General features: G+C 52.2%; 1 protein-coding gene across 4 annotated transcripts in view; it reads left to right on the forward strand.

Moving 5' to 3' along the window:
- LOC132402556 (uncharacterized) overlaps nucleotides 1-12,139 on the forward strand; it is a 35,718-nt gene extending 23,579 nt beyond the window's left edge. Inside the window, exons 1-3 of one of the 4 annotated variants that reach the window (XM_059985428.1) lie at nucleotides 432-565; nucleotides 10,415-10,894; nucleotides 11,307-12,139. In XM_059985428.1, coding sequence (XP_059841411.1) covers nucleotides 10,420-10,894; nucleotides 11,307-11,812 — 981 coding nt within the window. In that variant the 5' untranslated portion in view covers nucleotides 432-565; nucleotides 10,415-10,419 and the 3' untranslated portion in view covers nucleotides 11,813-12,139. Of the gene's footprint in view, nucleotides 1-431; nucleotides 566-3,866; nucleotides 4,221-4,474; nucleotides 4,979-10,414; nucleotides 10,895-11,306 lie in introns of those variants that run through there. The other 3 variants (XM_059985426.1, XM_059985427.1, XM_059985425.1) reach the window with 3 other exon arrangements.
- The last annotated feature ends 3,316 nt before the right edge of the window (nucleotides 12,140-15,455 follow it).

A 15,455-nucleotide genomic window follows, 5' to 3' on the forward strand; every position in this document is an offset into this window, starting at 1 on the left:
GCCTCTTCCCCAGGGCACCTCTGCTCAGCACAAGAGGACATGGCTTTAAGGTAAGGGGAGAGAAGTTCAAGGGGGATATTAGAGGAAGGTTTTTCACTCAGAGAGTGGTTGGTGCGTGGAATGCACTGCCTGAGTCAGTGGTGGAGGCAGATACACTAGTGAAGTTTAAGAGACTACTAGACAGGTATATGGAGGAATTTAAGGTGGGGGGGTTATATGGGAGGCAGGGTTTGAGGGTCAGCACAACATTGTGGGCCGAAGGGCCTGTAATGTGCTGTACTACTCTATGTTCTAATGGGTGGGTGTGGCTGGGAGGATGGTCGGAGTGGTCAGTATGTCGGGCAGTCTCTGTGGGGGAGGGGTGGATGGCCGTGACCACCTTGCCAGATGAAGTGTCCATTCCCTTCAAGCTGCTGTCTGTTTGGCCAACCGTGGCTGTTGTCTTCGGTTGTTTTTGATGGATGGGGAAAGCCTCTGTGTTTTTGGTGAATTCCCCTGGGTTCTGCTGCCCGTCGCTGGAAAGAACGAAACATTTCCCCAGGATGGAAATGACAGGATCAAGAAGGTAAACAGGAGGCAGTGGCTGGGGATGTCCTCTTCACCCCTGGGCACACTCACTAATTCCATTGCCTCACTCTCCAGCGACTGTTTGTTCTCCCAGAGAGATCCACCGTCACAGTCCACATCGTCCCAAACCACTACCCCCACACAGAGAGCCCACAGATTACTGAGAGAGCAGGAGGGAGACACCGACACACACTGACACAGAGATACACACACTACACACACTGACACAGAGATACACACACTACACACTGATTCAAACACAGAGATACACACACTACACACACTGACACAGAGATACACACACTACACACTGATTCAAACACAGAGATACACACACTACACACACTGACACAGAGATACACACACTACACACACTGACACAGAGATACACACACTACACACTGATTCAAACACAGAGATACACACACTACACACACTGACACAGAGATACACACACTACACACTGATTCAAACACAGAGATACACACACTACACACACTGACACAGAGATACACACACTACACACACTGACAGAGATACACACACTACACACACTGACACAGAGATAGACACACTACACACTGATTCAAACACAGAGATACACACACTACACACACTGACACAGAGATACACACACTACACACTGATTCAAACACAGAGATACACACACTACACACACTGACACAGAGATACACACACTACACACACTGACACAGAGATACACACACTACACACTGATTCAAACATAGAGATACACACACTACACACACTGACACAGAGATACACACACTACACACACTGACAGAGATACACACACTACACACACTGACACAGAGATACACACACTACACACTGATTCAAACACAGAGATACACACACTACACACTGATTCAAACACAGAGATACACACACTACACACTGATTCAAACACAGAGATACACACACTACACACTGATTCAAACACAGAGATACACACACTACACACACTGACACAGAGATACACACACTACACACACTGACACAGAGATACACACACTACACACTGATTCAAACACAGAGATACACACACTACACACACTGACACAGAGATAGACACTCACATACACACACTGACACAAACACAAAGACAAAGACAGAGAAGCAAATTCACACACAGATACACGTGTACACACACAGCTGTTGAAGTGCAAGGTTGCTGTTGACGGTGGGAGTTGGTGGCAATACTGGTCTGCAATGTGGGTAGGGAAGTGAGATTAGGGGCTGGAGGTTAGTGCTGGGAGGTAGTGGAATTCACAGATCACTGCTCCCTCACTCAATGTCTACCAGCCCCTGCTACATCATCTATGATCAACAGCCTCCAAATCCCGCCCTACTCAGCTGAAATGCCACCTCCCGTCACTGATGTTGCCGATGATCTCCCCATTCCCTGTCCTCCTCCTCCTCTGTAATCTCCCAAGTGTCAGTTTCATAACTACCTGCTGGCAGAGGCTATCAAGGAGTAAGATGGGAGGGGGTAGAGAAGGGTGCTGAGGGTTAGGTTCACGGGCTGAATGGCCTCTCTACCCAGCACAGTGGGGGGGGAGGCCCAGGATGAAAGTGGTGTCTGGCCATTGGATGAGGAGCAGTCAGAGGGAGGGTTCTGCCAATCTGTGAAGGGAGGAGTCGGTCTGTCTGGGTTGGCGAGTGGGTCAGACGACTGCCTGGGACGGAGTGGGACAGATTGTCATAGACAGAGAAAGTCAGACAATGGCAGGGACAGGAGATTGGTCAGCCAGTCTGCAGCCAGAACGGTCATTCATCTTGTCTGTGAGGACTCAGTTTTCTGGGAGAGGAGCCATCAGGCTGATTGGGTGAGAGGGTGTCAGCATGTCTGGGTAGACTGCTGTGACAGGAGGGGTTAATCTGACGCGACAGAGGAAGCCAGTCGGTCTGCACGGGGTGGTGGGGGGTGCAGACTGACTGGCAGAGGATGGTCGTCTGTCTGTGACGTGAGGGTCGGTCAGTCTGTGACGGGACGGTCAGTCTGTCCGTGACGGGAGGGTCGGTCAGTCTGTGACGGGATGATCGGGCTGTGATGGGATGGTCAGGCTGTGTGTGACAGGACGGTTGGACTGTGTGTGACAGGACGGTCAGTCTGTGATGGGATGGTCAGGCTGTGTGTGACAGGACAGTCGGACTGTGTGTGACAGGACGGTCGGACTGTCTGTGACTGGACGGTTGGACTGTCTGTGACAGGACGGTCGGACTGTGATGGGATGGTCGGACTGTGTGTGACAGAACGGTTGGACTGTGTGTGACTGGTGGGCCACTCTCTCTTGGTCAGGAGGGTCAGACTATTTGGGACAGGGGAGTGGGTCAGTCTGTCTGAGAAAGGACAGTTGGTCAGACTCTATAGGACTGAACAAGTCAGCCTGTTACTCTGTCTGTGACATGTGGCTCAGCCTGTCTGGGACAGGAAGGTGGCGGACGATCGACGAACGGAGGCACCAGTCTGTCTGTTAGAGGGGTGGTCAGATGGTTGGACAGGTGGAGGTTATCTGTCTGGGACAGGAGCGGTCAGCTTGGGACTGCAGAGGTTATTCTGTCTGTGGCAGGATGGGCAGACTGCCTAAAACAGGAGTCAGCTTGTCAAGGACGGTAGAGTTGTCAGAGTGTCTGGGAAAGGCAAGCGGTCAGTCTGGGGAAGGCAAGCGGTCAGTCTGGTTGGAGCAGGAGGGGTCATTCTTTCTGGGACAGGAGGTATCAGTCTGTCGGACATCGCAGGGGTGTGTCTGACTGAGTCGGCAGGAGTCAGTCTGTCTGGGACGAGGGAGGAGACAGGCTGCCTGGGTCAGGAGGAGGCAGTCAATCCGGGATAGGAGGGGTCAGACAGTCGACTGCATGGGTCTGTCTGTCTGGTATGGGAAGGCTGAATCTGTGAAATTAGTTGCCAGATGCAGCTGTGGAGGCCAAGTCTTTACATTTATTTAGGGCAGAGGTGGATGGATTGGCTGGTCGGGACACGAAGGCATACGGGGAGAAGGCAGGAGATGGGGGCTGAGAGGAAAATGGAATCAGCCATGATGAAATGGCGGAGCAGACTCGATGGGCCAAATGCCCCAATTCTGCCTCTATATCTTCTGGGTCTGTCTGAGGTAGGAGGTGGTTTGTCTGGAACAGGAAGGGTCAGGTTGTCTGGGATGGAGTAAGTCACTGTACCAGACCTGAGTGATTAAACTGTCTGTGACGGACGGGTCAGTCAGTCTTGTCGGGGGTGGGGGGGGGGGGGCAGACTGCTGATCTGGATCTACGGAAGGAGGAGAGCCGGAGTTGTCCATTCGACCTGTCGGGACTGTTCTGCCTTCACCCAGCTGGCGGCTGGTCCAGATGTCCCGGACATCTGGAATTTCCAAATCAACCTGCTCCATACCGGGACTTTAGCATCAGTGGGTCGCTGTCCGCATCAGTCGCAACTCCCCATCTACACTTACCTCGCCCTCCTTCGCGCTCCCCTCCTTTCCCCCGGTCCGCTCTCCTTCCTCCTCGGTGCTCCCTCCCTTCCCTCCTTCCCTCCTCCCCCGCTCCCTCCTTCCCGCACGTAGTTGCGTCTGTCACCTGCGGGACTCGCGGCTGAGCTTCGCTCGGCGTCGGACAGGTGCCTGCCTCTGGGGAAGGTAATGAGGGCGGAGGGGTGGGGTAGTGGGGTTAGTGGGTGGATGGACGGAGGGAGGAGAGGCTGGGGGTGAGAGGGGAGGGAGGGGAGGGAGGCTGCGTGATAGAATTTCTCGGACCTTTCTCCTTCTGCCTTAACGCTTCGTCGGACGGGGCGCCGTGGCGTCCAGATCCCCACCCCCACCCCCACCACCTAGTTCACCCCCAGAGACTCATAGATACCCTTCCGCAGTCTCGGTGCGACACATCCCCCACCCACCATTGTCTCCATTTTCTCTTCTCTCTCCACATTCCGAGTCTCACTGTCCTCCTCGTCGCCCCCACTCCCTCTCCCTCCATCCCCTTTCTCTCCAACACAGTTTTCACTATCCATCTATCCATTCTCTCTTCAGCCATTTTGTTCCTTTCCCCTGCCCTCTCATTCGCCCACACCACCTCTCTTTCACAAGGTCTCCTCTCCCTCTGTGCACGATCTCTCCTCTGCTCCGAATTTCCCTCCACCTCCCCCTCCTTTGGATCGCTCTCCCTTCCCCTCTCTCCCCTTCCTCCGAATCTCTCTCTCCTCTATTCTCCTCTGCTCCGAAACTTCCTCCATCCCCTTCTCTCTCCCCGCTCTTCCTCTACCATTTTCCCTCCCTCCCCTCTCTGTCCCTCTCCCAATTCTCCTCCTCACCATTCCTCCTTGCTGGCTCGCTCTCCGTGCCGGAGGTTGGCGGAGTTGGAAGGCGCGCTCGTCAACTGGGTGGAGGGAGAGCTGAAGGTGAGATGAGGCAGGGGTCTTTCAGACAGGAAGCCGGTGAAAGTGGTCCACTGCTGTTTGTCATCCGTACAGGGTCTGAGATTGTAGGTGGGGTGGTTAGTATGTCTGTGCGACACTCCGCGGCTGGTGGCGTGCTGGAGAGGGAGGGAGGGTACAGTGGGATCTAGAACGACGGCCAAGGTGTCCGTTGGAATTCTCCCGGTGTATGGCGATCCATTCTGGGAATTTCCAGAACAGGATGTACACATAGAGCGGCAGGTCCCTGGGGGGTGTCGTCAACCCTAGGGAACACGTACGAGTGGTGTTACAGGTTGAGAGGGTGTGAAGGTGTGTGGGTGCTGTGTTTGGAGTGGGTGATGCTGGGTGTTTCAGGGTGGGCTGTGTTTTTGGAGTCGTGTACTATGTTTTGGAGTGGGCTGTTTTCAGGCAGGCATTTTGGGACTGCGTTTTGGACAGTGTATTTTGGGACTATGTTTCATGTTGGATCGTGTTTCCAGGCTGCATATTTCGGGTCTGTGTTTCTGGGCAGCAAATTTTGAGACTATATTTGTAACAGTGTATTTTGGGACTACGATTCTGGGCAGTGTACGTTGGGAATGTGGCTTTAGCCAATATATTGCGGGACTGTGTTTTTGACAGTGCATTTTAGGTCTGTGTTTACAGGCATTTCAGGACAATGTTTTTGGCAGCGCATTTCGGGGTTGTGTTTCATAGAGCACATTTCCGGACTGTGTTTCCAGACAGTGTATTTCAGGATTGTGTTCACTGCAATGTTTAATTTGGGACTGTGATTTTAGGCAATGTACTTGGGGACTCTGCTTCTTGGCACCCCTCTGCCAATGTACTGACTGTCCGAGAGACAGTCAAATTGTCGCCATGAGCAATGGCCTTTCATGGACTCCAGATCTGGTCCCTCTGGGGGCTGACCTGTTGTTTTCATGGTGCTGTTGGGGGGGGGGGGGCTGATGTTTTCTTCAGGAATAAGTGGGGGAATGAAGGGGGGTGATGTTTTCTTCAGGAATAAGTGGGGGAGTGAAGGGGGCTGATGTTTTCTTCGGGAATAAGTGGGGGAATGAAGGGGGGTGATGTTTTCTTCAGGAATAAGTGGGGGAGTGAAGGGGGCTGATGTTTTCTTCGGGAATAAGTGGGGGAGTGAAGGGGGGTGATGTTTTCTTCGGGAATAAGTGGGAGAGTAAAGGGGGCTGATGTTTTCTTCGGGAATAAGTGGGGGAGTGAAGGGGGGTGATGTTTTCTTCGGGAATAAGTGGGGGAGTGAAGGGGGGTGATGTTTTCTTCAGGAATAAGTGGGGGAGTGAAGGGGGCTGATGTTTTCTTCGGGAATAAGTGGGGGAGTGAAGGGGGGTGATGTTTTCTTCGGGAATAAGTGGGGGAGTGAAGGGGGCTGATGTTTTCTTCAGGAATAAGTGGGGGAGTGAAGGGGGCTGATGTTTTCTTCGGGAATAAGTGGGGGAGTGAAGGGGGGTGATGTTTTCTTCGGGAATAAGTGGGGGAGTAAAGGGGGCTGATGTTTTCTTCGGGAATAAGTGGGGGAGTGAAGGGGGGTGATGTTTTCTTCAGGAATAAGTGGGGGAGTGAAGGGGGGTGATATTTTCTTCAGGAATAAGTGGGGGAGTGAAGGGGGCTGATGTTTTCTTCGGGAATAAGTGGGGGAGTGAAGGGGGGTGATGTTTTCTTCGGGAATAAGTGGGGGAGTAAAGGGGGCTGATGTTTTCTTCAGGAATAAGTGGGGGAGTGAAGGGGGTGATGTTTTCTTCAGGAATAAGTGGGGGAGTGAAGGGGGCTGATGTTTTCTTCGGGAATAAGTGGGGGAGTGAAGGGGGGTGATGTTTTCTTCGGGAATAAGTGGGGGAGTAAAGGGGGCTGATGTTTTCTTCGGGAATAAGTGGGGGAGTGAAGGGGGGTGATGTTTTCAGGAATAAGTGGGGGAGTGAAGGGGGGTGATGTTTTCTTCAGGAATACGTGGGGGAGTGAAGGGGGCTGATGTTTTCTTCGGGAATAAGTGGGGGAGTGAAGGGGGGTGATGTTTTCTTCGGGAATAAGTGGGGGAGTAAAGGGGGCTGATGTTTTCTTCGGGAATAAGGGGGGGAGTGAAGGGGGGTGATGTTTTCTTCAGGAATAAGTGGGGGAGTGAAGGGGGCTGATGTTTTCTTCGGGAATAAGTGGGGGAGTGAAGGGGGGGTTAATGTTTTCTTCAGGAATAAGTGGGGGAGTGAAGGGGGCTGATGCTTTCTTCAGGAATAAGTGGGGGAGTGAAGGGGGCTGATGCTTTCTTCAGGAATAAGTGGGGGAGTGAAGGGGGCTGATGTTTTCTTCGGGAATGTGGGGGAGTGAAGGGGGGCTGATGATTTCTTCGGGAATGTGGGGGAGTGAAGGGGGGTGATGTTTTCTTCGGGAATGTGGGGGAGTGAAGGGGGGCTGATGTTTTCTTCGGGAATAAGTGGGGGAGTGAAGGGGGGTTGATGTTTTCTTCAGAAATAAGTGGGGGAGTGAAGGGGGGATGTTTTCTTCAGGAATAAGTGGGGGAGTGAAGGGGGGGTTGATGTTTTCTTCAGGAATAAGTGGGGGAGTGAAGGGGGTTAATGTTTTCTTCGGGAATAAGTGGGGGAGTGAAGGGGGTTGATGTTTTCTTCAGAAATAAGTGGGGGAGTGAAGGGGGGTTAATGTTTTCTTCAGGAATGTGGGGGAGTGAAGGGGGGTTGATGTTTTCTTCAGGAATAAGTGGGTGAGTGAAGGGGGGTTAATGTTTTCTTCAGGAATAAGTGGGGGAGTGAAGGGGGGTTAATGTTTTCTTCAGGAATAAGTGGGGGAGTGAAGGGGGGTAAATGTTTTCTTCAGGAATGTGGGGGAGTGAAGGGGTTTGATGTTTTCTGCAGAAATGTGGGGGAGTGAAGGGGCTGATGTTTTCTTCGGGAATAAGTGGGGCAGTGAAGGGGGGGTTAATGTTTTCTTCAGGAATGTGGGGGAGTGAAGGGGGGTTAATGTTTTCTTCAGGAATGTGGGGGAGTGAAGGGGGGCTGATGATTTCTTCAGGAATGTGGGGGAGTGAAGGGGGCTGATGTTTTCATCAAGAATAAGTGGGGGAGTGAAGTGGGGTTAATGTTTTCTTCAGGAATGTGGGGGAGTGAAGGGGGGTTAATGTTTTCTTCAGGAATAAGTGGGGGAGTGAAGGGGGCTGATGTTTTCTTCAGGAATAAGTGGGGGAGTGAAGGGGGGTTAATGTTTTCTTCAGGAATGTGGGGGAGTGAAGGGGGGTTAATGTTTTCTTCAGGAATGTGGGGGAGTGAAGGGGGGCTGATGATTTCTTCAGGAATAAGTGGGGGAGTGAAGGGGGGGTTAATGTTTTCTTCAGGAATGTGGGGGAGTGAAGGGGGGTTAATGTTTTCTTCAGGAATGTGGGGGAGTGAAGGGGGGGCTGATGATTTCTTCAGGAATAAGTGGGGCAGTGAAGGGGGGTTAATGTTTTCTTCAGGAATAAGTGGGGGAGTGAAGGGGGCTGATGTTTTCTTCGGGAATAAGTGGGGCAGTGAAGGGGGGGTTAATGTTTTCTTCAGGAATGTGGGGGAGTGAAGTGGGGTTAATGTTTTCTTCAGGAATGTGGGGGAGTGAAGAGGGCTGATGATTTCTTCAGGAATGTGGGGGAGTGAAGGGGGCTGATGTTTTCATCAGGAATAAGTGGGGGAGTGAAGGGGGGGCTGATGTTTTCTTCGGGAATAAGTGGGGGAGTGAAGGGGGGTTAATGTTTTCTTCAGGAATAAGTGGGGGAGTGAAGGGGGCTGATGTTTTCTTCGGGAATAAGTGGGGGAGTGAAGGGGGGATGTTTTCTTCGGGAATAAGTGGGGGAGTGAAGGGGGCTGATGTTTTCTTCAGGAATAAGTGGGGGAGTGAAGGGGGGTTAATGTTTTCTTCAGGAATAAGTGGGGGAGTGAAGGGGGTAAATGTTTTCTTCAGGAATGTGGGGGAGTGAAGGGGGCTGATGTTTTCTTCAGGAATAAGCGGGGGAGTGAAGGGGGGCTGATGATTTCTTCAGCAATGTGGGGGAGTGAAGGGGGCTGATGTTTTCTTCGGGAATAAGTGGGGGAGTGAAGGGGGGGGCTAATGTTTTCTTCAGGAATAAGTGGGGGAGTGAAGGGGTGTTAATGTTTTCTTCAGGAATGTGGGGGAGTGAAGGGGGGCTGATGATTTCTTCAGGAATGTGGGGGAGTGAAGGGGGCTGATGTTTTCATCAGGAATAAGTGGGGGAGTGAAGGGGGGCTGATGTTTTCTTCGGGAATAAGTGGGGGAGTGAAGGGGGGTTAATGTTTTCTTCAGGAATAAGTGGGGGAGTGAAGGGGGGTTGATGTTTTCTTCGGGAATAAGTGGGGGAGTGAAGGGGGCTGATGTTTTCTTCGGGAATAAGTGGGGGAGTGAAGGGGTTTGATGTTTTCTGCAGTAATGTGGGGGAGTGAAGGGGGCTGATGTTTTCTTCAGGAATAAGTGGGGGAGTGAAGGGGGGTTAATGTTTTCTTCAGGAATGTGGGGGAGTGAAGGGGGGTTGATGTTTTCTTCAGGAATGTGGGGGAGTGAAGGGGGGTTATTGTTTTCTTCAGGAATAAGTGGGGGAGTGAAGGGGGGTTGATATTTTCTTCAGGAATAAGTGGGGGAGTGAAGGGGGGTTAATGTTTTCTTCAGGAATAAGTGGGGGAGTGAAGGGGGTTGATGTTTTCTTCAGCAATAAGTGGGGGAGTGAAGGGGGGTTAATGTTTTCTTCAGGAATAAGTGGGGAAGTGAAGGGGGGTTGATGTTTTCTTCAGGAATAAGTGGGGGAGTGAAGGGGGGTTAATGTTTTCTTCAGGAATAAGTGGGGGAGTGAAGGGGGGCTGATGTTTTCTTTGGGAATAAGTGGGGGAGTGAAGGGGTTTGATGATTTCTTCAGGAATAAGTGGGGGAGTGAAGGGGGTTCATGTTTTCTTCAGGAATAAGTGGGGGAGTGAAGGGGGGTTGATGTTTTCTTCAGGAATGTTGGGGAGTGAAGCGGGGTTGATGTTTTCTTCAGGAGTACGTGGGGGAGTGAAGGAGGGTTGATGTTTACTTCAGGAATAAGTGGGGGAGTGAAAGGGGTTAATGTTTTCTTCAGGAATGTGGGGGAGTGAAGGGGGGCTGATGTTTTCTTCGGGAATAAGTGGGGGAGTAAAGGGGGGTTGATGTTTTCTTCGGGAATAAGTGGGGGAGTGAAGGGGGGCTGATGTTTTCTTCGGGAATAAGTGGGGGAGTAAAGGGGGTTGATGCTTTCTTCAGGATTGTGGGGGAGTGAAGGGGTTTGATGCTTTGCTGGTACATGGGAGGGAAGGCTCCAGATTTTCTGACGTTCATTCTTTGGGGATTCATGGATGTCAGAAGTTCAGATTGTACATGGAACCATTAATCCTGTGGTTGCAGTGACCATGGAAGAGGATGTGGAGCGGGTGTTTGAGGAGCGTGCGCTGCCCCATCTGCTGCAGAGCCTGGGCGCGCTGCTGAACGTGGTGCAGACCGCACTGAGCAGCCCAGCTGGCGGGCAGGAGCTGGATGTGGACAGGATTCAACAGGAGGTGGAGTTGGCCAGCAAGGGGGCCAAGCTGGCAGTCGACCAGGCGCAGGAGGCGTCTGAGAAGATGGACATAGCTTGCGAGAAGGCAACGGCGCAGTACGGTCAGCTGAGCGTCCAGCGCCGGGAGAAGGGTGCGGCCCTGCAGGAGCTCCAGGCCAAGGTGCGGCAGATGGAGAGTGAGAAGGAGCTGGCTACCAGCCGGCTGCAGGCTGCCACTGCCTCTTTGCGCCAGGCCGAGGACGCACTGCGCTCTGCTCGCGCCAAGGCCGGAGAGAAGCAGACCGGACGTGACGTCGGCATTGGGCTCAGCTTCCTGCTGCCCTGCGTGGGTGAGTCTCCAGGGAGGGTGCTGCCCAATAGTGGTCAACAGTGAGTGGACACTAGTCAATGCTGGTTATCAGTGGGGGGAATCACTGGTTACGGGTGGTCAACCATAGTCAGCACTAGTCATCGTTGGTCACCTGGGAAGAGCACTAATCAATAGTCTTCAACACTTGAGCTTGGGTGGAGAGACCAGTGAAATATGGTTAAACCAGTGGTAAGCAGTGGCCTGCAGGGGTTGGGATCACCGTTCCAGGTGGAGGGTGGGATGGCGGGGATGAGGGTGTGGGAGGCTATCATCCCTGTCTCGCTTTCCCTGCCTCCAACTGCAATTCCGATGGCTGTGGGTTTGGGATGAGAGGGGTTGGGAGCGGGTGGTCTATCCTTGCCTCACTTTCCCCTCTACCCTCCCCACCACAGGGATCCCGATGGCTGTGGCCTTTGAGAAGGAGCGTCAGTTGAGCAAGTCGGAGGTGGAGTTGGCGTCGGATGACCGCTCCCAGCTCCGCTACAGCGTCTCCAAGGATGAGCAGCTGCTCGAGCGGCTGGGCGGGGAGCTGCCTGAGCTGCAGGCCAAGGCCCAGCAGCTTGAGATAGAGCTCGGCGAGATTGGGGGGGCTGAGCGGGAACTGAAGGAGCTGAGGGGGCAGCTGTCTGACGCCCAGGCCCGCCTGCGTGCCTCCTTCCACCAGCTGAGTAGTCTGCAGGGGAAGGTAGGCACACTGAGCCTGCAGTGCCAGAACCTCTACAGCCTGAGGCCTTTGTTGCCCCCACTCGAGGAGGCCATTCTGCAGAGCCTCATGCTGCCCCCCCAGCCCCCCTTCACCCAGGCCTCCTTGCAGAGGCTGACAGGAGACCTGAAGGCCCTTCAGCCCCAGCTCAAGAACCTGCACCTATCACAGGACAGTGACGAATACCTGAAGTGAACCCGCCTTAGCGTGGCCCAGGTCAGGCCTGGCTCACAGGGTCCTGGAACGGGTAGCACATGAGGGTTTAGGAGACTGGTGGTCTGAGATCCCAGGGGTAGGGCAGTACACAGGATGCTGGAGCCCAGGGATGGGCAGCATTGAGGGGCAGGATAGCTGCCAAATACCCAACTCCCAATGCCAACCACCATATGCTAACCCTGCCCCACATCCTTGGATAATGACACTCAACTGACCAATAGATCTCAACTCCTGGATCACACATATTTCTGAATCTCCTGCATCTCTGTGACCAAGCTTACAAATAAAATATCATTCCTTCAAGTCTCCCCATGTTGTTGGTGTTGGGTGCTGGGTGGGGTCTGTAGGGGTGGGGTGGGGCCTGTGATTCTGGGTGGGGTCTGTGATTCTGGGTGGGGTCTGTAGGGGCTGGGTGGGGTCAGTGGCAGGTCTATGGGTACTAAATGGGTTTGGAGGGTACATGGTGGGAGTCAGTAGGAGCTGGGTGGAGTCTGTGGGTCCTGTGATTCTGGGTGGGGCCGGCAGGTGCTGGGTGTTAGCTCTGGGCATGGTGTAGAACCTGTGGGTGCTGGGGTAGTCTGCGGGTGGTGGTTACGATCCGTGGGTGCTGGGTTAGGACTGAATTGACTGTAGTCTTGTAGACCATAAGGCATAAGGGCATAATTAGGCCATTTGGCCCATCGAATCTGTTCTGCCATTCAATCATGCTGGTCCTTTTCTCCCCTCCTCAACCCCATTCCCTGGCCTTCTCCCTGTAAACTTTGACGCCTTGTCCAATCAAGAACCTACCAACCTTTGCCTTAAATACACCCAACAACATGGACTTCACATCTGCCTGCAGTAATAAATTCCACAAATTCACCACCCTCTGGCTGAAGAACTTCTTCCACATCTTTGTTTTAAATGGACGTCCCCCTATCCCAAGGCTGTGCCCTCTTGTCCTAGACTCCCTCACCATGGGAAACATACTTTCCACATCTACTCAGTCTCGGCCTTTCAACATTTGAAAGGTTTCAATGAGACCCCCCCCCCCCACCCTCCTAAATTCCAGCAAGCACAGACCCAGAGCTATTAGACGTTCCTCATATGATAACCCTTTCATTCCTGGAATCACCCTTGTGAGCCTCCTCTGAACCCTCTCCAATGCCAGCACATCTTTTCTAAGATGAGGGGCCCAAAACTGTTCACAATACTCAAGGTGAGGCCTCACCAGTGCCTTATAAAGCCTCAGCATCACATCCCTGCTCTGTACTCTAGACCTCTTGAAATGAACGCTAACATAGCATTTGCCTTCATCACCACTGACTCAACCTGCAAGTTAGCCTTTAGAGTGTTCTGCACAAGGACTTCCAAGTCTATCTGCATCTCAGATTTTTGGATTTTCTCCCCATTTATAAAATAGTCCGCACATTTATTTCTACTACCAAAGTGCCTGACCATGCATTTTCCAACATTGTATTTCATTTGCCACTCTCTTGACCATTCTCCTAATCTGTCTAAGTCCTTCTGCATCCTGCCGGTTTCCTCAACACTACCTGCCCCTCCACCAATCTTCATATCATCTGAAAACTTGGTAACAACACCATCTATACCATCATCTAAATCATAGACACACAGCATAAAAAGAAGTGGTCCCAACACCGACCCCTGCGGAACACCACTAGTCACTGGCAGCCGACCAGAAAAGGATCCTTTTATTCCCACTTGCTGCCTCCCACCGTTCAGCCAAAGCTCTAACCATGCCAGTAACTTTCCTGTCCTACCATGGGTTCTAACTCGGTAAGCAGCCTCTTGTGGGGCAAAGGCCTTCTGAAATTCCAAATACACAACACCCACTACATCCCCTTTATCAATCCTACTTATAATTTCCTCAAAGAATTCCAACAGGCACGATTTTCCCTTAAGAAAACCATGCTGACTTTGACCTATCTTGTCCTGTGTCACCAAGTACTCCTTAACCTCATCCTTAGCAATCGACTCTAACATCTTCCCATCCACTGAAGTCAGGCCAACTGGTCTATAATTTCCTTTCTTCTACCTCCCTCTGTTCTTAAAGAATAGAGTGACATTTGCAATTTTCCAGTCCTCCAGAGTCCAATGATTTTTGAAAGATCAAGATCCTAGTCAAGAACCTACAAAATATACCCGATAACTGGCCTCCACAGCAATGAGTTCCACGTTCTAGTGCAAACGTACATGCCCACAGTGTTCAGCTGAACAACCCCAGCAACAGTAACGACGACGAAACAAAACAAGTAAACAAGCCCCCTTCCATCCCATCTCTCCGTGATCAATCGCACCAAGTATCCTGCACCTGGGATGACAGGCTGGGATTTCAAAGGAGATGTGAGGGGCAAGTCCTTTTACTCTGAGAGTGGTGGGTACCTGCCTGGGGTGGTGGTAGAGGCAGATACATCAGGGGAAGGGATGTGAGGGAAAGGGAAAGATATGAATGTTGTATGGGTAGAAGGGATTAGCTGAGTTGGCTATCTGACTGCTAACTTAAATAGTTCAGCACAACTTTGTGGGCTGAACAACCTGTTCCTGTGCTGTACCGTTCAATGTTCTATGCTTGGGAAGAGGTGCTGAGGACCAAGAGCAGGATGTAGGGCTGAGCTGAAATCTAGAGCAACTGGTCCAGCTAAAGAGGGGTTAATCCCAGACTATCCAGGATGACAGGATGGCTGGGTGATTCACTGACCGGACACAACGTTCCGCAGTGACCTTGTTCAGCACTGCCGAATACTGAACAGTGCCAGGAATCTGCACAGACATCTCCAGTTAAAACACAGTCAAGGCCACTGCTGCAGATTGCAAACCACAGTAGTCCTTGGTCAGAAACAGAGCTACGTTTCCTGCATTACTGACCCACTACAAATGCCCAACAACAGGACACAGGATGAAGCTCCCTCCATATCCTCCCATCACACACTCACGAGTTCACAGACAGAGCGAAGCATCCTTCATAACCGCCCATTAGACACTCATAGGGTCAGAGACGAGAAAAGCTCCCTCTACACCATCCCATCACAAACTCACAGTGTCAGACACACAGTGAATCTCCCTCCACATCATCCTATCACACACCCCAAGGGTCAGACACACAGTGAATCCCCCTCCACACCATCCTATCAAACACCCCAAGGGTCAGACACACAGTGAATCTCCCTCCACACCGTCCTATCACACACCCCAAGGGTCAGACACACAGTGAATCTCCCTCCACACCGTCCTATCACACACCCCAAGGGTCAGACACACAGTGAATCTCCCTCCACACCGTCCTATCACACACCCCAAGGGTCAGGCACACAGTGAATCTCCCTCCACACCGTCCTATCACACACCCCAAGGGTCAGACACACAGTGAATCTCCCTCCACACCGTCCTATCACACACCCCAAGGGTCAGACACACAGTGAATCTCCCTCCACACCATCCTATCACACACCCCAAGGGTCAGACACACAGTGAATCTCCCTCCACACCGTCCCATCACACACCCCAAGGGTCAGACACACAGTGAATCTCCCTCCACACCATCCTATCACACACTCCCGGGGTCAGACAGAGTGAATCTCCATCCACACCGTCCCATCACACACTCCCGGGGTCAGACACA

This window comes from Hypanus sabinus, chromosome 12 (genome assembly GCF_030144855.1).
Source record: "Hypanus sabinus isolate sHypSab1 chromosome 12, sHypSab1.hap1, whole genome shotgun sequence".
NCBI classification, from domain to species: Eukaryota; Metazoa; Chordata; class Chondrichthyes; order Myliobatiformes; family Dasyatidae; genus Hypanus; species Hypanus sabinus.